Genomic DNA, 24887 nt, shown 5'->3' with positions numbered 1-24887 from the left:
GGAAGGGACCGACAAGGATCATCAAGTCCAACTCCTTCCTCCACACAGAATCACCCCAAAATCAGACAATATGTCTGCAAGCATTGTCCAAATGCTTCTTGAGTTCCATCAGGCTTAGTGCTGTGACCACGGCTCTTGGGAGTCAGTTCCAGTGTGTGACCGCCCTCTTGGTGAAGAACGTTCTCCAGATATGTAGATTGTAGGAAACAAATGGCATAGCAAAAGTTTAGCAAGAAGTGCAGTTTACCAAGAAAGATTCATAGCAACAATTATTTTTGCTATAACTGAACAATTAAGCAGATCTTATATTTTAGAATGACATTACCTGAAAAACTTCTCTTGCTTTAATTGGGACGGGGGAGACTAAGGGAAAAAGAAAGAAAAAAAAAAAAAAGAACAAAACACACAAGTGAATAAGTTAATAGAAAACATAAATTATAAAATATTAATTCTTCTAAGTTCTTGACCTGAAGATTCTTTGGATTTCAAAAAGAACTGAGGCTTGGATGGATAATGTTCTGCTGAAATTATATCACAGTTGAGCATATAATTTTTGGAACAAAAATATACTTGATAACTAAGCTCTTTTCCATCTTAAGGAATAGCCATAAGCTCTTAGCAACGTTACTTAATTCATGATTGTTGTTCAAATGTGAGCTACATGTTTTTTGAAGTTTTCTCTTTTAGTATTAATTTCAATGATATAATTATGGCTCTAAGTATGCTCTCAAGCCCCGAGGGCAAGTTATGTGGAGTGGGTTATAGACACATTGCATAGTACTCATTTAGACCTCCTCTGGGTACAGAGAAACAATTTTCTCTATAATTTTTCAGTTCAAAGTATCTAAAATCATGTGAGGCTGTGTCAGAGCCCACCAGAATGGTGTTTTGATAGCATGACACCAAAAATTCGTGTTGCTTGCCTTGTGATTTGTCATGAAGACACATGAAGACATTTGAGGGGGCAAGGCCCATATGGATGCAAGAAGATCGGATAAGATGTCATAGAACAGAGATGTATAAACCTGCTGTTATCTGTACTGCTTGTAGCATACTTCTTCTAAAGAAGCACAGTTTTTTCATTCTGACAAAATAGTTTACCTTATCCAAAAGAGGCTTCAATAAGGAGTTAATTTATATGCAGGGTGGATGGTACACAAAGCAGACAGGACAAAAAGCTGTTATTTGACTTGATGTACACTCACATAATACTTGTATGCAAGTAAAAGTCTCTAGTAGTCTCAGTGTGGAGAGTAAGGAGTTTATCAGGCTTATCTGTTCATTCTGTTGAGGATTCTGAAGAGAGGAATTTGTGCCTCCAGTTTCTATGCTATAACTGTTGAAGATAAATCCTGTGGACCTTAAAATTTTTATGACTAAAGACCTATCACTTGGATGATTTCCTTTAACTGTGCGCAGTTGGGTACATACTTCTTACCACTTCATTAATCGAGTTGATTTTTTAATCTATATAGTTTCCATAGAGAATTTATAATCACTATAGGGATTCTATCACTTAAAATATAGGAATGAGCTCCAGGTATGGGGAATTGCTACCTCCATACTTTTTGTTCATGCATAGGTTTGACCATTTTGTCATTCAATCATAGAATGGCTTGGGTTGGAAGGGACTTCAAAGATCATCTAGTTTCAACCCCCCTGCCATGGGCAGGGACACCACCCACTAGATCAGGTTGCTCAGGGCCCCATCCAACCTGGTCTTGAACACCTCAAAGGGATGGGGCATCCACAGCTTCTCTGGGAAACCTGTGCCAGTGCTTCACCACACTCTGAGTGAAGAATTTCCTCCTAATCTATAAGCTAAATCTCCCCTACATTAGTTTAAAACCATCCCCCTTGTCCTGTCATTATCTGATTGAGCAAAAAGTTGCTCTCTATCTTTTTTTATAAGTCCCCTTTGAGTACTGAAAGGCTGCAGTGAAGTCACCCCGGAGCCTTCTCTTTCTTAGGCTGAACATCCCCAACTCTCTCAGCCTGTCTTCATAGGAGAGGTGCTCCAGCACCTTGATCATCTTTGTGGCCCTCCTCTGGACCCGTTCTAGCAGATCAACATCCTTCTTGTGCTGGTGGCCCCAGACCTGGATGCAGCACTCCAGGTGGGGCCTCACAAGGGCAGAGCAGAGGGGGACAATCCCCTCCCTCGATCTGCTGGCCACTCCTCTGTTGATGCACCCCAGTATACAGTTGGCCTTCTGGGCTGCAAGCATACACTGACGGCTCATGTCAAACTTTTTACCTACCAGAACCCCCAAGTCCTTCTCTGCAGGGCTGCTCTCAATGAGTTCTTCTGCCAGTCTGTGCTCATGTCCAGGATTGCCCTGGCTCAGGTGCAGCACCTTTCACTTGGACTTGTTGAACCTTATTAGGTTCACGTGGGCCCACTTCTCAAGATATTCTAGGTTCCTTTAGATGGCATCCCTTCCTTCTGTTGTATCAACTGCACCACTCATTTGCAAACATTTGTGTCATTTGCAAACACACAGGGGGTGCACTCGATCCCACTGTCTACGTCATTGTATTTTTATACTATTGCAGATGAAATCAGTATTAACATTTGAGACTTAATTTCAGTTTAGCTCTTCTGCTTTGAGTAACCTCTTAACCGGTTTTAAAAATGCATGCAAAATGTCATGTTTTTTTTTTTTTTTTTTTTTTTCCTGAAAAGAATTTTCATATTTATGCACAGTATCAAATTATTCTTCCTGAAGGTTAAAATTAACCATCTGCACTGTATTTATGTTAGCAATATGCTTCTCACAGTAGCCCATATTACATACCTTGATCTTCATCTCAATGAGTCCTCCTTATCAGTGATACAATATTACAGGGTACACAACCATTCCTTTCTTGGAGGGAATTTTGAGACTTCTTATACAATGCCAAGTTTGATATGTTTTTTGTTGTTGTTGTTGACACTTGCCCACAATCTGCTGGCTGAACTCACCAGCTTATCTTGTGTAGTCTCAAAAAAGTTGCCATAGGTCTTTGTCACTGGTTTGTCAGTGACACTGATAAAGTTCTGTATACTATTATTTAGAGCTCTCTCTTCAGCACTTCTTTAAGCATTAGCTTTACCTTCCTAGATGCATGTTTTGCCTTAATCACTATTGTATTGCCACCAAAATGTTTGACTTATTGATCTTTTGCCCTTTTGGAAAAACAAAACAAAGACATCAACAAAAAAATCTTTGTAAAAATATGTTGTAAGTTAAACTTATCTTTTTTCTTTTTCAGAAACCCCATCCTCTTGGTCAGCATAGAAATGGTAGTTTTATATACTACTGTTGCTATCATGCATGTTTCTTGTGACCTGTATGATATATATAATATTATTGTCTTTATTGATTTTATATTAAAAACCTGACACCGAGAGCATAGCAGTTCTTACCCCTTTTAGTGCTATTATTAGGAGTAGAAATGTTTCAAGGCAAACTCTTCTAGTCTGTGAGTGCATTTGCACATTTAAGAAGAGGTGAAGAAAATATGCTATAGAACTTCAATTTGACAGAACCAGATGTTAGCCCATTTTAAGTGAATTTTTTGCTATCACTGACAATTGAAAAGCAGAGTGTTGTGGGAGGAACACATATATGCAGAAACCAGAAAATGGAGATGCAAATAATCCTGCTTGGTTCCTCTAACCTCAAAGACTAGGATGGAAAGAAAGGTGTTCAATTCTGCACTGTTAATAGGCTGATTAAAAAGAAAATTTATTGGACACACTCTTCATGACTCTTTGTTTAGATGTCTCATTCAGTGGTAAGGAATACAGGCTTCCCAAGACCAGAAAGAGAGAGAGAAAAGAATATAGATCGTCACTCTGTAGTCCAATGTGATCATTTCTCTGAAAATGAGAAATGCTGTAAGCCAGTTCATGCTATCAACATACTTTATCCATTACCTAATTAATTTTAGTGAAAAATTCTCAAAGAGACCTTGTAGAAGCAGCTAGAATCTGGGACTCCTCTCTCTCAGGGAAGAGTCAGTATCAGTTGCAGACTCTTTTTTTGTCTGTCTGTTTCTCTCCAGCTTCTTTCAGCTTAGCCTAGATTCAATATGAGTGGGGAAGATGCATTAGACCTTCCTGTAGCCTAAATTCTAATGGTCAGAGCACTGTCCTTTTGACAGAACCAAGGGATCAGAGCAAAACATGCTTTTGAAATGCCTTTTTTTTCTTTTTTTTTTCTTTTTTTTTTAAACTTTATTTTTATTGAACTGAATTATACTTAAACTACTTTCTACTACTACTGTTTCAAGGAAGTAGGGGAAGCTGAGATGGAACTAACATACCCAAATGCTTATTTTTGTACATACCTAGTTAAAGAAAAAAAAAAAAGCCACTATGGTTAATGCAACCAAATGTTTTTAAATACTGCATTTTTTCAAATTGAACTGACTAGCAATCTATAGTGGGCCTGACCTAGAAGAATTTCACAAGTCAGCCTATCCTAGAAGTGTGGCAAAAATTCTTTACTGATTTAGGTCCCTCGTTTGAACTTACCCCTGCTCTGCAAGGCCCATATATCCTGTGTTCTACTTGGTTGGTGTGTTCTCTAACTGCTGTGCAATGCTATATAGTAACTTTACATATGCTCACCCTCCTTCTGCAACTCTGCTTCTGAATGAAATTAGTTGAGTCAGTGGATATAATTTGTGCTGAACTTAATACTAGAGAAAACCAAATATATTGGTTTCCTCATGACAAAGATGCAGAATAGACTCTTTGTGAATTTCAAATGTGCTTAGTGGCAGGTTGGTGTTAAGAAGCTCTTTCTCAAGATAGTACAATTCATAAAGTAAGTCTAGCGTGGAAAATGTCAGCACCTAAGAATGATCAGGCAAGTATGCAGTTAGGCAAGTACAATATGAAATAATAATGACAGTGCAGATTTGTGTAGCATTTGGCATACTTAATATTTCATAATAAGTGGTTCTAGCCTAGAGAAAGCCATAGACAACTAGATTAGTTAGAGGTAATGTTTTGTTGTTGTTGTTGTTCTATATAGATAGATTAATCACACAACCTTTCAGTTTTCACAGTTTTGTTTATACTCTTTTCACATGCTTTTGGCATAAATTCCTAATGCCAATTTGGGATTGGGGTGGTGGCAGTGGTGCTTTTTGCATAAAGTACAAACAGTTTACATGGTCTTTTAAAAAGTTATACCAAATGTCCTTAAAGAGCATGGTTATAGACTTTGTTTTTAAGCTCTTAGTTAAAAAAGGCTAACTTTCATTCTTACTATTTGTAATTCACTGTATCTGTTTTCTGTCATGGCTATATTTAAATGAAAAAAATGAAAAACCAACCTTCTGCATGGAGCATCAGGACATAAATGTTGCTGGAATTCTTTTAAATTCTGAAATCTGTTGTACTTTGGTGCTCTAACTCCTCAAAGTACAGATGCTTGCAGTATACAGCAGTACAAGCTCACTTTTTGTTGCTGAATTAAAAGAAATAGCATTTTACTGCCAATGCGTTATCACATTCAAGTAGTTTAATATTTTATTCTGTCTATAGAACGGCATCAACTTTAACAGGACTAATTTGGGGAACTGTAGAACAGGGCCACAGCAGCAAAAGGACTGAGCTTAAGGAAATAGGATCTATGAAAATGTGCAGTGCAGTATCTTATCATGTTACTCGCAAGTCCACCCACACCCTAATCAAATACACACTTTTATCACAGCTTTTAATGTCATTGAAGTTGCAGCTGGCTTCCAAACTGCAGGATTTCCTGTCCAAAAGGGCAGGAGGTCATTCGAAGTTTAAAAAGCAGTGTAAACCTTGTTAAAAAAAAGGAAAAAGAAAGAAAGAATGACAAGTGAACTGCATACTGCCTGGGCACATGAAGTGTAAAATCCTTTCTTGATATCTTGAATGTCAGCAGGGATCAGCGCAGGAAAGCCTATTTTCTCCGTGCACCACTGCCCGCTGCTTTCTGCCCTCGATTGCTGCATTCCCCTCGCTTGCGGCCGCAACGAAAAGAGGTGGCTTTAAGGAAGGCTCCGGTGCTCTGCTCCCCGCACGGCCCCATCCTTCCCCGCTCCGTGCGTGGGTGGGAAGAGCCGCGCAGGACCGCGCTGTGCCGGGAGAACCCACCTAGAGGGCCCCCTTGACGCCAGCGCCGGCTCCGCCAAGCAGCCTGCCTTCACCGCAGCCCCAGCCCAGCCCCACTGCAGGCGGGGTGCCGCCGAGCCCGCGAGTGTCCGGAGCGCCGAGCGGAGCGGGCGAGGACAGCGGGAGCCCGAGGGGTATGTTGGAAATCCTTGCCAGGAGCGAGGAAGAGGGAGCCTGTTGCCTGCGCTGCGTTTTGAGCGCAGGCACCGGCTCTCGAGCTTGGGCTTAATTAAGAAGCTTTCCCGAGGATGTTGCCAGAGCTTCAGGAGTGATAACTACTAGCTGGGAGCTGGACTGGGGGGGTGGGAAAAAATAAAAATAAAAACAAACAAAAGGACAGCAGAGGAAGAATTCTCAGACAACACGGGACTTAAGGCTGTGCTTTCGTTTTGCAACATAAAAAATGATGCACATGATTTTTATGTACAGTGTAACATCAAAAGAGAACTAGGTTCTGCAGTGCAAGAATCAATAGCTTAGTCATTTTACTTAAAGGGAGCAGACAGCCTTCTTATGGGGTTAGACAGCAAAAGCGAATTTGATCATGATGTGATCTTGTCTCATGATGGTCTCTAACTGTAGTCCTGTTCTATGGAGCAGAAAAAGCATACTTCCTTCCTTCTTTCTTAGATGAAGAAATAAACCCAGAGAATCAAATTCAGAAAGAAGTTTGGTTTTGTTGTACATGACTATTAAACACCATCCTGTTCCCTGGGCTTGTAATAAGGGAAAACTGCATTAGAGTGATCAGTGATGAATATGTGTCTAAGAAAGAAGAAAAAGCAATATTCCTTTCTGAACATGGCAAAGCAATCTGAAGTTACACGTTTTCCTCTCACCACTGATTTGGCATGGATGACAAGAAGCTACCTTTTGACTAACCTTTTCCAACTGTACAGGATGCTGCATATGAAGATGCTTTAATTCGTATTAAAACAACTTGGATTTTTACCAAGGCAAACTGTTGGCATTGTCATACTGTTTCTGTATTCTGATCAGTTTAATGTTTTTTAAGTAGCAAGTGAGGCATAAATGGATGGACACGTACCTAGAAAACCCGGTGACAAGTCTTTCTTCAGATCCCGGGAATTTTTATTTTTGTGGATTACAGTTACTCTTGCAATAATCCCTGCTGTTAACTGCTCGTGCAGTTGTTCTGGAATGCATCTATGAATACCATAACAGATAAAGCTGTCTGACAAGGAAAACACTAATGTTGGAAGATCTGTGAACATGATGCATGTGAATAATTTCCCCTTTAGGAGGCATTCATGGATATGGTGAGTAATCAATACACATTACAGATTGTTAAACTCAAAATGGTTGTTTGCAAAATACCATGGCAAGTACCAGATGCTGTGTTTTTTCCCACATTAATGTCAAATGAGGACTAACTGGGCTATGAGAATCTCACAGAGATAGTACTGCTGAAGTAATATGTTTGGCACTCCTTTGCCTGTACAGAAGAGACAAGTGATAAAAATGGAATTATTATGGTCATGCTTTCCTATATGATAAAAGCCTTTTGAGCAGGGAAGCATATTTTCTTTCAGTATCAAAGGTACAGAAATACTTCTCATTTCTTTCTTAGCAGTACTAGATGGAAATGATGAAGATGTATTTTCGTCCTTTCATATTGTGTTGTTTGCCCTTATTTCTATACATTCAAGTGACCTGAAAAAAGGAAAAAATGTTCATTCATATGATAATACAGTAATCTTCAATTCATTTGTCTGGTAGGTTTTCTAGTGTTTGCAAGACATTCACATAGCATTAAAATCCCTTTATCACCATTAAAACATCTGTTTCCTTGCTAAACCACAGACATCTATAGTTCTTGCTCACTAAACAGTCTTTCTCTGTAACTTTCTTTGCAATAGAGTGCAGTTGACTTATAAATTCTACCAGTTGTTGTTGCGTCATGTCATGCTCTTTATGTTGGAATTTGTCTTGATTAGTGTTTAGTGAACATTACCCAATGCAAGAATACTTTTCCAGAAAACTTGTGCTCATTGGGTAAATATTGAGTCTTTTAATGGCAAACATAATTATGGAAGCTCACTGGAGAAAATTTGCATTCAAGTTGTGAGATTGGCTTCATGTGCATATATTTTTGAAAGATATGCCCCCAGCGTATGTTAGCCTCTGTATATGACTAATTTGCAGGAAGAATTTTCCCTGGGAAATATGTTAGCAGAGTTCTTAAGGCCAAATCCTTTTCATGACATTTTAAAGTTGTATTTAAGAGGAACAGTATAAAAATTGAGACCCTGGTGCCTGGCAGCACCAGTGCTGGCGTCAGCTGAGTGTCATTTGTCAGAGGCGCCGGCTCCTGCACGCGGAGCCAATGGCAGGAGCCTGCAAGCAGACTGTCAGATTATGGGGGGGAGGGAGGGGGAAGGGGTGTGTGATGCTCTGGCTGCTCGTTTTCTCTTATTACTTTAATTTTAATAAATAATTGGTAGACTCAGTTCCCTTTTGATGCATGTACTGTTTTTCATTACATTTTATTCCACCTAAGACCATTTTAGCTTACATAAAAAAACCTTTTATAGCCAACTTCTGGTCACCAAGGAAAATTAACAATGTGATCTTTAATATATTTAATCTTTCTGTCTTGGCAGTTTATTTAGCAAAAATGTGTTGGAAAGGGTACTGGACTGCACACCTAACAGGAAGACAATTTCCTTTGTCTTCTAAGAATTTGGCCTACTTCTGTTTTTAATAACTTAGAGCAATAATTATAAGAACATCTTAACTCCCAGGGTCCATCTTCTGTCTAAATGGTTTTAAAACAACATGAAGTCTGCAGTCTTTTGAAATGGATTTTGAGCAAACCAACTCTTTTATTTATCCTCTCTAAAATGTAGTTAGCTGTTTTCCCTGTGTGCTCCTTCCCCACCCCATGCTGTTTGCCACAGAAGATGTGGTCTTGTCTAGGCAAGACTGTGGCAGAAGTGTTTGCTGTGGCAATTAAATGAATTTAATTAGATGATCTGTGTTTAGTATTTTAAGTCAATGGAAACTGTACCATGCCTGTGTTTGTGTTTAGTGAATGCTATACCTTAACTTAGTATTGAAGCATTTTTAGCCCACTCTTGTTCCTCAAGACTTGGAGAACTGGCAAATTTGCTTATTCATGCTACAGGAGGTTTGTAAGGAGCATTTATGGGTAGCATAATTTTAAGCTGCCAGTCATAGTTTTATTTTGTTTTTTAAAATCTGAACCTTCACAAATCTATGCTTTGCCTATCAGGTATGGCAACCGTTTCTTTTATGAATTGTAATTGTCATGAAGAAGTAATTGTCATGAAGAAGTGTTCTTCTATATGTATATAACCTCACCTTATGCTACTTTCAGATGTCTGTCCATTAAAGGATGATAATAAAGATAAAAGAAGTTATATATGTCATGGGACCCAATTAGTTTTGTGTTTAATACAAATATTAGTTGATCGTCTTTTAATAATGCTTCCCCAGTGCTGATGCAACACGTCAAAGCTGTTTTGTGGCCACCATCATGTACTTTATGATAATTTGTAATCCTCATCTGCATGCAGATTCATGTGTTTCAGAAGTAGAACTAATAATTTTCTGTACCTTAGAGATGTTGCTTTTTTAAGATATCTTCTATACCTGAGAGACATACACTATGCTGTCACGTGATAGCTCTCCTTGGAATAAGGGGGCGGAAGAGGGAGATAAAAAATAAACCCCTTTGAAATTTATTTTTTTATCAGTGTGTCATATGAGCCAAGGTGGTGGATGTGTTTCTGTGTGTTTGGTCCTCTAAATGGGTTTAGGAAAGAACAGCATAAAGCTGGTGGCCCTTAGAGCAGGGTTTAAATGTGAACCCAGAAGCTTTTGGAGGTATGGTGAGAACTCCAGTATCTGAACCGTCCTGGTAATAGAAAGGAACTGACTGCTATCCAAAACCAGCTATAAAATATACATGTACCCTGGCTATACAACTGGGATCAAAACTGTATGAGGCAGATAAGGATAGCTATAATCTGAATGTACTTTAAAGGGCATAGAAATGAGAATGGAGTAGACAAAAAAGAGGTATTTTTTCAGAAGCTGTTTCAGGCAGAGAAGCAAATATAAAACACATACAATTAAAGGGGTACAGTGGCTGGGGCAAGTGTCCCAGGTGAGGATCAAGCTAGTCTGAGTAACAGTGAGAAACATGACAATAGTAGAAGGAAGAATAAAATTTTATAACTAGTTACCACACTGCACACTGTATAACATAAATTATGTATTAACAGCATGCAGCTTACTGCCATTCACATTGAAAACAATTTTAGAAACAGTTATTGCTGAATTGTATAACCTAGCTTTCCTTTCTATTACATTTATCTGCCTTTTTGATGCCAAACCAAATAAAGATAAACATTGTATTCGATTTTGGCTTGCCTAATTGAGTAAACAAATATTGCACATGCCTTTTAGTTTTACCATAGGAAAAGTAGAATTGAAAAACCAGTATTAAAGAACATCTTTTAAGTTGATAAAGGTTTGAAATTAATACACAGGTGAACACAACAACTTTTCCGAATAAAAAAATGCAACCTATGAATCCATCCTGTTATGCCAACTTTCATGCTGATAAGATTGAATGAAATTTAATTTGCTTACCAAGGCAGTGAATAAGAAAAAAATAATATATCATTTCTTGGTTCCTTTTTAATCCTGCTATATATACTTGGTTTGATCCTTATTGTTCTGTATGGTTCATCCAAGGCAAAATGAGACGAGTGCATCTCATTTCATGCTATTGTTTGTTTTAGATTAATTTTTTGACTAACCAGTTTTTTGAAAATCACCTTAGTAAATCCCTGAATGAATGCAATTTTTACTATGATTCTGTCTTCTTTTGTCCCCAGAATTTGAAAGTAATGATACTAAATTGTTTGTTTATACATTTTATAGAAACCCACATGGATTTTGGCCAGCCAAAATGGTTTGACTTTCCATTATTACACAGGTCCTTCCATTTTGTGAGAACAGGACAATCTGTAACTGTGAAGAAAACTGATGGAAATGAAGATCTCAATCCTAATGCATGAACTTTTGGTACATCCTTAGGACATGTTGAGTCACCAAAGCTCACTAAATAATCATTGGGAACTGAGTCTGAACAGCACTCTGTCAAAGAGTTAGGACTCTTTTCTTCTAACCCAAACCAGAATGAAATGTTTCACACAGTTATTTTCTTAAATATTTGTTCTAGAACATTCCGTTTAGTGGAAAAAAGAAAGTTTCTTTCTGAACTGCTTTTCACTGCAGTATTTTACTAGATTTTAGTATTTTAGACTTAAGACATTAACATAAAAACTTCAGAGGAATATAACGATTATTCCTTTGGAAATCTGGATTTGAAACTGAAGCTTGAAGGGGAAAAAAATCATGATTTCTTAAACTAAGAAGAAAGCTTCCTGAGATGAAAAAAAGTTTGTTTAATCCTCTATGACCAGTAGGTTTTCACAGTACTGCTAAGTATGAAAGGTCACCTTATTCCATGTTTTCTTATGCTCAATAACAGGTGTTGCTTTGCTTCAGGCATTGTTGAAGTTTATTGCTTCAGTTAGGATGAGTTTAGTAAGGTCTGTATACTGAATGAAACAAAGAGTTTCATTTTAAGACATCTATTGCCTTTTCCTTCATATTTCTAACAACTTAGCTGACCAGTAGCACCCAAACAGTATTTAATATGCTGAGCTGCAGTGAAGAGATGAAAATATTTTTACCATTTGGAACTAGGGCAAGGATTTATTTTTCTATAATTTATATTAGCCAAGCTTTCACTTTCTGTAAGGCAGCCATGCAAAAAAACGAAAGTGCTCCTGAGATACTACTAGTCACCTAAGCCTGACAATGCTCCTGATGGATAGGCTAGATCTGTATCTATCTGTATCTGTATATATAAATTACATCCCTTACCACTGAAGTGCTCTGTAGTCTTCAACGCAATAGTTATGGCACTTTTGCAAATAAAATTTATATGCAGGAATGAAAATGTAACCTTATGAACTAATACAAACGGTGGGGTGGCTCACTTTGGGACTTTTGATCCTAGACAGATTAGTATCCTGTTGGGATTTTAGTCTGCTATTCTAGAGTCATTTAACTTTTTTTTTGTTTTTAATGACTGGTGTATTCATCTTCTTTATCGTACTGCAAGTGATTCAAACTCAAATTTTGCCCCTTGAAATTTAGAATTTCCAATATGAAAGGAGGAAAGTGGAATGACAGTTCACAGTAGAATCCTACTGTGGACTCTGCCAAAGCCTGCCTTTTGCTCTTCCATCCTCAGTTTATGATTAATGAAGTTATTTCATACCTCTGTCATTTGGATGTACTGCCTGGTTTGTTTTGTTAATTTGGACTGAAAGCACTTTAAAACACTGTGTCTTGACAGGATTAGGTAGAGCACAGTAGGTTTCTATTGCTATTTTTGTTCTGGAATGTGATTATACATTTATATATATATGCACTTCTACATATATATTTGTAGATATACATATATATTTATATACAATATAACCATCTGTGTATGTATGTTGCTCTAAGTAGTGGTAAAGTAGTTTGTTATAACACCGTAACAATTTTGTACATATGTGTGAAAATTATCAGAAAGCATAATGGGCACATTCTGAATTGTTTCCATTTTTTCATGGTCTCCCCTGGATATACTGAATGTGCTTTTCTTTATATACCGTAATGACTGGGTAGTTAACAGACAACATTTTGCTGTAGGTCACACCCATCTTTTTTAACCAGTCATTTTCAGGCTAAGTTAGTCAAATTGTTTCTTGAAGGATCTTACAATCTTTCAGAAAGTCTTCTTTTCTCTGTACATAATCCTGATTTATATCTTCTCGAATTGTAGCCTTCTTGTTAGCTTAAGTCACCATAGTAGAAAGTAATTTAAGCTTTTTTTTTCTCATAAAACTCCCTGTTGATTGTTTATGCAATTCCTCTACAGTCTCTTCACTCGTGCCTGCTTACAAAGAGCCACCTTCTCTTTTTCTTTAGGAAGAATTAATCTCTACCTGTACTTTGACTCAGCAAAAATTACCTTACACCACTACTTTTTAAACTATGGTAATAATGAAGAAAAAAATGATTATTACATTAAATATGTTGATTATATATTCTGTATTACTTACATTTCATTTAAGTAAATTTCTGGATTCTTATATTGTTTCTAAATTCTTTGATCTGTGTTAAGAGGGTATGTTTTTTAATTCACAGATGCAGTCATTTCAGGATGGGAATTTGGCTTCTACTGGGAAAAGAAATTGTAGTTTTAAGTGTTCTGGTAAATTAGCAGGTTTACTTGAGATCCACATACTTGGCATTTGGAGACAACCAAAGCCTTGTCCATTCAGATTTACTATTTTAGTTCAACATGTTATATGGGAGCAGGGAGAAGAGGAGAGTAGAGAGTGGGAAGAGAAGAAACACTAAAAGCTAATGATTACAAAATTGAAGAAGGTTGGTCAACAAATATAATTTATGACTCATTATTCTTTAATCTCATTAAAATATAAATAGCTAGGTTTCACTTGTACACTATGCAAATGACATTTTTTACGTTAATACTAATTGGATTTCAGTATTGTCTGCTGAAACCTGAACAGAATACATGATGCTTGATACTTTTATATGACTGGATTAACTCTTTGATAACGGCAGAACACTTTAAGATAGTTTTTATGTTAACCTGAAAAGAGATGAGAATATTTCCAGTAAAAGCTATTGGTCTGTAGCTGTTAACAAATGGAATAATTTTTCATGTCCATGAGGTTGGCAAAATGAAGTGTGCATAAAACAAAATTTCAGAGGAGTAGACATAATCAGCCCCAACATCTGAAAAGAAAGAAATGAACTACTTTGCTTAGGAAATAGAGAACTATTTTTAAGTGTCCAAACCATTTCCATTATAACATGTGGAAATATTAACAGAAGAAAGGTTTGTATATTTCTCTACTAGTTTTAAAGGTGGCTAAGTTGATATTTCTACATTACCTTGGCAATTTATTGCTATTTTTAAATATTAGTAGGGAAAACTGGTATGAAAATTAGTATTTTGCCGTATTTAGGCAGCAATCCTCTTTCTATTGAGAGCAGATTAAAAGAATTGTTGGAATATTAATGATATTCAAACACTGGAAAGGTATAGTGATACAAAGTATTCCTGAGTCTCAAATTCTGTTGTTCAAAGGGAACTCTTTTCTTCATTTGTTTACTTAGCTTAGTTCACCTCTCAAAAGGAGGGTCTCTATTCCTCCTATATTCTAACTTCGAATTTTACTGTATGATAATATTCAGTAACTTTACGGAAAACATGTAGAAGGTTTCATTTTTTTTCTGAAGTAGCATGGCTTCCTATTCTCAATTGTCTGAAGGAATTTAAACTATATTATTTCATATTATCTCCTTTTAATTTGGTTACTTTGATATGACAGATGACAGCTTGTCCCCTTCAGGAAAACAGATGATTTTTATTGAGATGAAAAGAGGTGACTCTAACTCTTACCCTCCTTCCATCTGCAATGAAATGTAGCTACTGATTCCATAATTCTTATATAATTATTGTCAAATTCTTCATTTCAGCCATCAACAAATGGTCTTTGATCTTAAATGCAGACACATTTTTACACTGTCAGTAGCTAAGGAGTAAAAGTTACCTACGCTTATCATATGGACGTAACTCTAACATGTGATCTTTACAAGTTGGGTTTGACACAACAGTTACTTGCTGAAATTCCAAGGTCAGTTCTATGCCTTGAGAATAATCATACAATCTTTGGATCATTTTAAGGAAAAAGATAATTTGTGTTGTGTCCTAAAATCATAAAATTTTGTTCTGCATTACTTTCATGAGTCTTATTTCACACTATTATGGGATTTATTTCTCTTTGATAATTTATTGGAATAGATATTAAAGAATGAGTTCTTTAACCATCATCTTTTTTTAAGATTAATTAGTTTTCTGGTGATGCTGATATACCTTGTGTTATTCAAAAGGAATTTAAAGTTTTCAGAGTTTAATTACCTTTAAACTGAAAACAGTTATGACACACCTATAATATGCCTTGCAAATTCAAAGCTGGACAAGAACTTTGTGGTGAAATAGCCTTGCTGTTTAGAGTTGGTAGAACCATCAATGAAAGTTCACATACTCCTGTGATATATATGTTTAAGTAATAGGGAAGACTTATTTCAAAAACTGGTTTTGCTTGCCTGTGTATCTAGCTGTATTCACCATAGGCAGCTAATGATTTCAAAGAACTGGGTAAATTTTAGTTATCAAATGATTAATGGTGCTGATATTTTCATTTAGTTTGTCTCAGTACTTGAGACATTAACAGTAACAGGTTAACCATGTTTCTTACTATGGTGTTATTTTAAAGGGAAAATTTAAACAGGTGTATCTAGACTTCAGCTGTAGTTATGGTAGTGACCAATTATTGGCCAAGTGAACATTTTCTTAAGATGTCTCTTTATGCATCTTAGACCATTTGTGATTTTTTTTTTTTTTTCCCGTGTGTGTGTGTGTGTGCATTGTTTCAGCCCTTCTGGATTTCTTGCCAGTTATCTAATTTTGTGAGACAGTAGTTCTCTTGACTGTACTCTAACTCAGAGATCTTGAAGGGGAGCATAGGTGAAAGTTACCAGTTAACAAATACCTCATCTTTCCTTATTCCCGTTTGGGATTTTGATCAGAAGTGGCTCTGGAACGTTCTTCAGGGTAAAAGTACATCAGTGACTGCAGTTCTCCTCAAAGAATTTCCAAGCCCTTTAGATAATTGCCATGCAAAATGTTCATCACCCCCTACAGGGAGTAGACTGCAGCAGACTGACCTGTCCAGTGAAAGTATAATAACCCTAACAACCCCCCAGAGAAGGAAACTTGTTAAGGACCTCTGATCTTTCCCCGCTTTCTAATCCAACAGTATTTGGAATATCCAGCCTACAAATACTGAAATCATCCTCTCCAAAATTAGGCAAATTGTAACATGGGGATTAGTTTGTGATATGTGGCTATAATTATTTGCTAGGAAGGTCTGTCTGGATAACAGGGTGTTTAAGGTGCTGTGTTGGTTATCTACATAATAAACATTTTCAAATTTTAACTGCTGGGATGCTTAAATTATTACAGCATATGTTGGTGATCTGTCTGATAGTTTCTTTAACATGAACAGAGTCTCATATTTCCTTCTCTAGGATTGCATTTTGCAAGTAGATGTGGTTTGTGGCAAAGTAACTGCCACTGGGAATACCAGTCACAAAAAGGTATGCATGCTGATCTGCAGCTGAGTTAATGTATGGCTATTTATGGCAGCCAAGCAGGAATCAGAGATTAAGTCATAATAGAGTAGGGATTGTACCAGCTACAGGCTCACTCACTTGTTCCATGAAGTGGAAGAAGGATTTTACAGAAGATGGTTTAGAGCACTGCTTATCCTCTGCAAAGTGAATATGAATAAAAGTTTTGAGAGTTTTGCTTAATACACATTTTTGAACCATTGTTTCAGACAATTCTACAATAAGATTGGATACCTAGGCCCTTATATTCATTATACCGTGTCAAAATTTTTTTTTTTTTTTTTTTTTTTTTTTTTTTTTTCTGAGAGGTGAAATGAATGCACTTCCTGACATAGAATACATGCCAATGCATCAACATACTTTTAATGTCAGGATTTACTTTTAGATCTGTATTTAGAGGAGATCTGACCAGACAGGTAGTAGTGTCTGAAAACAAACAAATGAACAAACAAAACCCTAGGGAAAATAAAGATATTCAATTAATTTCAAGATATTCAAATTTTCTCTTTCCATCGGTCATTCAAATGTTTAACCTCTAAACTCCCTCAGCTTCCCCCAACATTGCTACTCAACTCCTTATGCAGTACTTTTGATAAAGATTTAGACTTGAAAAGTATAAATATCTAAACATACTTGGGACTGTGAGTTTAAGTTCATTGCTTTCCTGAAAGGCCATTTGCCATCTATGTATTCACAGGTATTTCACTCATTATCAGTCAAGGGAACAGAGGCAGAATGCTGGGCAGGAAGAAGTGCTTTGGGACTTGCGTTGGAATATATATATTTATATGAGGTTTCCCCCCTCAAAACACAACAAAATAAAACCAACCAACCAACCAAACCCCAGTGTTGGTAAGAAAGTGCCTTCAGATTGTGCTCTCGCTGAGGGAAGGATTTATGTGTTTTGGCTATTCTGCTCCTTCCTGGTTGCAACTGGCAAAGCCCTTGCAGAAATCCCCATCAGCTCAATGCTTGTTGCTATCTGTATCCTCGAAATAAGGATGTGCAGGACTGTCAGTGTACAGAGGGTGGTGACTAGGCTTCACATTCTCAGTGCAACAACTTTCTGTTGAAATTCATGTTTACTGTGAAACTAAAGTCAGTGAACTCTGTTGCATATTTACAGGTGTAGAAACAGTGAAGCTGAAATCATCCATGCTGTCATCAGGACAGAAATACAGATAGAATGGAATTTGGAATTTGTGGTGATAATGAACGAATATTTATATAAACCATAGATTTTCCTATTCTGAGTATTTACAAAGTTTCATGCAGATCTTAAGTGCTTAAGCTGCCTATGAACTCTTGAAGAGAGTTATGTATAAAATGTCAGGCTAGTTCAGTTATGCTATTCTTTTCCATTATCAATAGCATAGATAACAGCAAGGATTTGGAAAACATGGGAAAACCTTTAAAACCTCATCAGGTCATCAAATACCATAATTTTCTTGTTGAAAATGTACTCAGTATTTTAATTGTCAGTTACAGAAAGCACAGAATCATATCATTTATAAGTATGCCTACATTTATGAGGAAAAAATGTTTGCTTGAATGTGCATTAGTTCTTGCTTTCATGAACATACGCTGAGGACATCAGTGTTGTTGGAATGAGATTTTATTAGTAATAGTGACTGCTACAGGTTTTAAGAGATCCATCATTTCATAGAATCACAAAATCATAGAATGGTTTGGGTTGGAAAGGAGCTTAGAGATCACCCGGTTCCAACCCACCTGTTATGGGCAGGGACACCTCCCACCTGACCAGGTTGCCCAGAGCCCCGTCCAGCCTGGCCTTGAGCACTTCCAGGGATGGGGCATCCACAGCTCCTCTGGGCAACCTGTGCCAGTGCCTCACCACTTAGGAGTAAAGAATTTCTTTTGAATAGCGAACCTAAACCTATCCTCATTTAGTTTAAAGCCATTCCCATGTGTCCTATTACTATACTCCCTGACAAAGAGTTCCCCCCTCAGCTTTCCTGTAGGTCCCCTTTAGGTACTGGAAGGCCACAATGAGGTCTCCCTGGAGCCTTCTCTTCTCCAGTCTGAGCAACCCCAACTCCCTCAGCCTGTCTTCATAGGAGAGGTGCTCCAGCGCCTTGATCATCCTCGTGGCCCTTTTCTGGACTGTCTAGCATGTCCATGTCCTTCTTGTGCTGGGGTCCCCACAGCTGAACACAGGAAAAAGTTTATGATACCAAAAGAGACTTTGATGTCCTGTACTATTATCCATCTAAATTTTGCACTATTATTAATATATTTAGGGGATACTTTGAATTAAGATTTTCTTGCATGTCTAGAAAAATAACAAAGTTATTTTGTGTAGCTTTCTGAGTTTCTTGTGGGATCATGCATGAAAACTACATACAGAAGTTTTGAAGCAAGAATCAAGGGTTTTTATGTGTGGACTTTTGTGAATTGATGTAATTGCATTTTCTGGGGAAAAATATTTGATTTTTTTTTTTTTTTTTTTTTTTTTTCTGTTTACATAAGACAGGACAAGGAAATAAATGAAAAAACTTTTTTTTTTTTTCCCTCCCCTGGGGATTACGGCGTGTTTAGCAATGTATTTGTTTCTGCATAAAGGTTTTCAGCTACAGAACATAACATAAAAATTTCTTATGTATTGTGAAATTAAATGGAAAACAGCAGAGAGTTGTATTCTAGATACATACCTGCAGTGATGGGAGATGGTAGGCTGCAGATTTTGTAAGGATTCTTGTTTAAATAAATAAATGAATAGTAAAGTTATTCTTGATAAAGACGTGCTTCAGATGGTAAGAGAAATGCCATGCTTGTCAATCCCTTATCATTGAAGAGCAAGTTAAAACATATCTGCCAGGAAGCGTTGCTGCCAGGCAGCCACAGTTACATCAGATTTTCTAATATTTCTGTGATGGAGCTGTGTTGGCACAATACAACAAATCAATGGATTTTAATTGTCCACTAGGATCTCTAGGCTGGAAATCAGAGTACTCCTAAACTCTATCAGACAAAAGAGGCTCTGGAACAGCCTTCCAATAGCATATTGGAGGAAAGTATGAAAGTAATCAATTGTTGCATGCTAAAATTAGCTGTGAGAAGAGGTGTATGATTTGAAGCCTATAACAGCAGGGGAGTTGATTGCATCACCCAGAATGTTCCTTCTGATTTCAAGTTTCTTTCTGGTGAATGAATTCATTTAATGACATTTTTTGTCTCTCCAGAAGTTTAAACGATGTTTGTGTTTCCTTCTGAAAGAACTCCAAATGATATTATGTGGTGTCTGCTATACTTATAAAAACAAAGTAGTAACCTTTCATTTCTGAGGACTAAACTGTGGCAGGTATCTAATAACAAGGATCTAATAAAAGTGCTTTAGTGGAACAACTGATAACTTTCAAGTAATTCCTGTATTGTATATGTAGTATAAACACTAAGTAAATTGTGTAAATGTAAAGTATATTTTATGTTATCTTTGATACCCATATAGGTTATCTTTCTATTTTCATTATTAATATTGTCATTTGAATATGTGGCTTCAGTCAATACAAGTAGCAAATTTGGCTTAAATTGCATGGATAGTTTCAACTGTTAAAATGGTGATGCATAGGAGGAGGTAGCTCTATGTTGGAGCAGTCTACCAAGATCAAACAGGAGTTTAGGGTTTTGATGGCACCCTCTTCTACCAGAACAAGAGCAGAATCTTGTATTTAAGTTTTCCACCATTCCATAGTCCTGTATAGTGCCTTAAACTCTAGGCTATGGGGTAATCTAATGTGGCTGTCTTTCTGTCCTTTTCTCTGAGTTGTTAAATTGTATGTAGAATACGCCCATCTTAGTTGTTCTGTATCATGGTGAATAGGGCAAACAAAGGAAGGAATTAAATATAGATCCCATTGTCTCTTGGGCAAGCTCTTTAATAAATTATGCTGCTCTTAGCATCAGCTTCTTATCTCAATAGGTTTTTCATCTTGGTGAGAAAAATAGTTTTAAAATAATTTATGAATAATCCAAATTGATTTTTATTTTTTTTTTTAAATTAGATAGCTGAATCAAAAATCTAGTTACTTCAGCAGTTTTATTTGCAAACTTCCTTTCACTTCTCCATGTCACATTATAATATAATCTGTTAATACACAGGACTAATATTTAATTTGGTTAAAAAAAGTGGGACACAATCCAGCGAAATTGCATTATAAAACGGAATATAACTTTGTTAGCCTTCAGTTGAACTATGCTGACTATGTACTTCAAATATTTCCGACCTGATCTGTCATGAAATATCTCTATAAAATAGTCTGAATATAATAATCTATTAAATGTAATTTAAAGTATACAATGTGCTTAATATCTCTGCATCACTGATCTAATAAAAGTATAATTTCAGTTCAAGAATTTCTGTATTGTTACTGCAAACCTAGACAAAATACATCTGTCTCTGAATTTTGTGCTTTCTAATATTTTCTATTAAACTAAGTAATCAAAATAAATATAGTAGGCTTTTTTGCTAACATTCTAAATAGATGCTACCAACTTGAATATCTTCCACTGAAAGACTAATTTTCTCTTTTATTATTCATGGCATATTTGGGTGAAATTTTATATCACTTTAGTTTCTTTGTGCGTATCTGTCAGAAGCAGTAGTATAATATCTCAATTATGGTGACAGGAATGCAGGATTCTTCTATCTCATTCAGTTATATAAATAGTTTCTATTTTGATTTAGGTAGTGTATTTGGCAGTTTCTCAGAATGTTTCTTGCTTATCCTCACTACAGACAAAGGATAGATTGACATTTTAAAAGATGTGTGTTCACATGCCATGGGCAGGGACACCTCCCACCTGACCAAGTTGCTCAAAGCCCCATCCAGCCTGGCCTTGAGCACCTTCGGGGATGGGGCATCCATAGCTTCTGTGGGCAACCTGTGCCAATGCCTCACCACTTAGGAGTAAAAAAAATTTCTTCCTAATATCTAACCTAAACCTATCCTCTTTTAGTTTAAAGCCATTCCCCCTTGTCCTATCACTCCACTCCTTGACAAAGAGTCCCTCCCCAGCTTTCCTGCAGGCCCTCTTTAGGTACTCTAAGGCCCCTGTAAGGTCTTTCCAGAGCCTTCTCTTCTCCAGGCTGAACAACCCCAACTCCCTCAGCCTGTCTTCATAGGAGAGGTGCTCCAGCCCCTTGATCATCCTTGTGGCCCTCCTGTGGACTTGCTCTAACAGGTCCATGTCCTTCTTGTGCTGGGGTCCCCAGAACTGGATGCAGGACTCCAGGTATGGGTCTCACAATAGCAGAGTTGATGGGCAGGCACCCTCACCCTGCTGGCCATGCTGCTTTTGATGCAGCCCAGGGTACAGCTGGCTTTCTAGGCTGCAGGCGCACGTTGCTGGCTGATATTGAGCTTCTCATCAATCAACACCCCAAGGTCTTTCTCCTCAGAGCTCTTCTCAATCCAGTTCTTCAGGGGTAGTAGATTATTGAAAAAAAAATGTTTTCCAGAAATGTCAGCAGTGTTCCCTGGCAGCCAGGAGGGCCAGTTGTATCCTGGGGTGCATCAAGCACAGCATTGCTAGTTAGTCGAGAGTGGTGACTGTCCCATTCTACTCTGTGCTGGTGCAGTGTCACCTCAAGTACTGTGTGCAGTTCTGGGCAAAAAGGACGTGAAACTATTGACGAGTGTCCAGAGAAGGTCTACAAAGATGGTGAAGGGCCTAGAGGGGAAGACGTACGAGGAGCAGCTGAGGTCACTTGGCCTGTTGAGCCTGGAAAAGAGGAGGCTGAGGGGACACCTCATCATGGCCTACAGCTTCCTCACGAGGGGGAGTGGAGGGGCAGGCGCTGATCTATTCTCTTTAGTGACCAGTGATAGGACCCGAAGGAATGTTGTTAAGCTGCAACAGGGGAGGTTCAGGCCAGATATCAGGAAGAGGTTCTTCACCGAGAGGGTTGTCGCGCACTGGAACAGGCTCCCCAGGGAATTAGTCACTGCACCAAGCCTGTCGGAGTTTAAGAAGTGTTTGGACTGTGCACTTAGTCATATGGTCTGCATTTTTGGGTAGACCTATGTGGAGCCAGGAGTTGGACTCAATGATCCTTATGGGTCCCTTCCAACTTGGGATATTCTATGATTCTATGGCAAGCTAGCAAACCTGTCTCCGTATTTCCTTTTTTTTTTTTTTTTTTTTTTTTTTTTCTTTTTTTCCTCAGTTAAGATGCAATTTACTTAGCAAAAAATTCCTAAGTTCTTATTCAGTGATTTTCCTCTCACATACCCTAGTTCTGCATTAAACTGTGACTATAAATATCAGAAAGTTTCTATCAAATTATATTACCATTGGTGAGAAGAAGGCTTTTAGTACCCAGTAGGGCTTTTTAGCTCTATGTGTGATTAGTAGGTCAGTTTCTAATAGGGCAGTTCTGAGTTCTGTTAGTACTATTTCCGTGCCTCATAATCCAGCTCTGCTGTAGCTAATTTCATTGAGACGTCAGCAGCTATTATTCTCACTAATGTTGCTGGTATTACTGTTAGGGACCCATGTGACATGTTGCACTTCTCTCTCTCTAGTCCTAATGATATCTTAAACTTTGAAGCATGTCAGACACCTGCTTCACTGTTACTATACTTGATTCATACTGTGTCATGATTTAGTCCCCTGACCTTGACATTTATGTCTTATTAAAAAGAAAATCACGTGCAGATTATCCAAACTAAATTTATTTATTTATTTATTTATTTATTTGATAAACAAGGATGTGTATTCTCATCACAGTCAGGCAAAACTGACCAAACAAAAAATACAGGAAAAGTATTTTAACATAATTGATCATGTTAACTGCAGAATAATTTCAAGAGTCTCTGCAAACAAGATAAAGGCTACATTTGTACAAGAAATATAACAATAATTAAAATCTTCCATTGCAAATGGTCTTTTGCTTCATAGTAGACCTTGATCAGTTTTGGGTAGATGTTAATTAAAGAGTTTTAGTGGGAAGGGGTTGAAAGATAATGAAAGTGTTGAAAGATAGTGGAAACCCCAAAACTCAGAGTAGTCCTCGGGTAAAGTTTGATTAGGTTATGAAAGACATTAAGTAGCATGATGATTCAGAAGTTCTTTAAATTCCTGCTAAATTCTGACAGCAAGTTGTAGATGTGGGACACTTGAAAATTGCGCCTGTGTAAAATTCACTCCGCAGAAACACCATACAAATAGTCACTCTCTCCGCTAGACTTCTGTTGAGAGAAATTATCTTAAAAGGTTTATGACAAATTGCCATAACTGTAGGAGCAAAGCACAGTGCATACCTGAATTTTTGTTTAATTTGATAAGAAGTATTTTTTTGCCAATTTAAATATATTTAAATAGCTCATTATTTTCAAATGCCAGCAATGACAACCTATGTCAGAGTTCTCACATGTCCTGCTTAAGTGTCTTTGAAAATTGCTAAGTAATCAATTCAACGATTTTTCTGTCTCGATGCTTCAGTTGAGATTTCTTCTTTACACTGAAATTTTTGGAACTAGTTTAATTTTTTTTTATTACAAAATGATTCAATATCATCTATTGTTAGTGTTTCACCTTGCCTTCCCTCTTCTTCTCTAATGATTGCTTACAGGGCTCAGGTCAGTGCTCAGGTCTCTGTCATTTAATTCTTTCTCGTTAAGCTAATATAAATGTGTGTTGCCCCTGAAAGGGCCAGTTATTCCTAGATGGTTTGCATGGTTATGACTTTCCAGATGCTGGCACTGCTAACCACCCAGCAACATACTGAGATCAGGAAACATCTGAAAGAGTGATTTTTGTTTTCTTGCATTTTCATAACACACTGTACATGCTACAAGTAGAGCAAGCAGTTCAGCTGCTCTGAATGTGGAATTTTGGATCAGTTTAACATTTATCACCTTTGTATTCAGTCTATACTTTGCATTTGTTAATATCAGTTTAAGAAAACTTCTTGCTTTGGAATTGCTAGCCTCTTCTTACCAAGATGTGTGGGGTGGGGTTGTCTCACTTCTTCCTTTAACTGAAACCGCTTTCTCATCTGAAACATGATCTAATGAAATCAACATGTTGAATGTAAAATTTTGGTTAAAAATGTAAATTTAAAATAATCCAGACACCCACCTTACCCTACCTCACAAAATGTGCTTAATAAAAAAAATCCAGATTTATTTTTTAAAATAAACTTTAATAAATCATCACTTGCTGACACAATAAATTGATTTTTGGAACCAGTGAAATAATCAATTTCTAATTTTAGAAAATATGGTCAGAAGTCAAAGAGAGCTCAGCTTGCTAAGTATATGTGAAAGTCAAGCCATTTTTTAATGTATATGTGCCTAACTTAGGGTTGCAAATTTGAAAATCGTGTCTGGTTAGCTTTATATTTAATGTGGTGTTCCAGAATTATTTTGTTTTAGCTATC

At 37.1% G+C, this 24887-nt stretch overlaps 1 protein-coding gene across 5 annotated transcripts in view; it reads left to right on the top strand.

The window, feature by feature from the left end:
- The window catches only part of PDE4D (phosphodiesterase 4D), a 546954-nt gene that overhangs the window by 234279 nt on the left and 287788 nt on the right, over nt 1-24887 (top strand). The window contains exon 1 of one of the 5 annotated variants that reach the window (XM_040542119.1): nt 6094-7422. The exons of the other annotated variants lie outside the window; for them this stretch is intronic. Within the exon in view, the coding sequence (XP_040398053.1) occupies nt 7376-7422 (47 nt within the window). The 5' untranslated portion in view covers nt 6094-7375. Of the gene's footprint in view, nt 1-6093; nt 7423-24887 lie in introns of those variants that run through there. 5 annotated transcript variants of the gene reach the window in all.

Source organism: Cygnus olor, chromosome Z (assembly GCF_009769625.2).
Source record: "Cygnus olor isolate bCygOlo1 chromosome Z, bCygOlo1.pri.v2, whole genome shotgun sequence".
Classification (NCBI taxonomy): domain Eukaryota; kingdom Metazoa; phylum Chordata; class Aves; order Anseriformes; family Anatidae; genus Cygnus; species Cygnus olor.
This window is presented reverse-complemented; position numbering and strand designations above follow the sequence as displayed.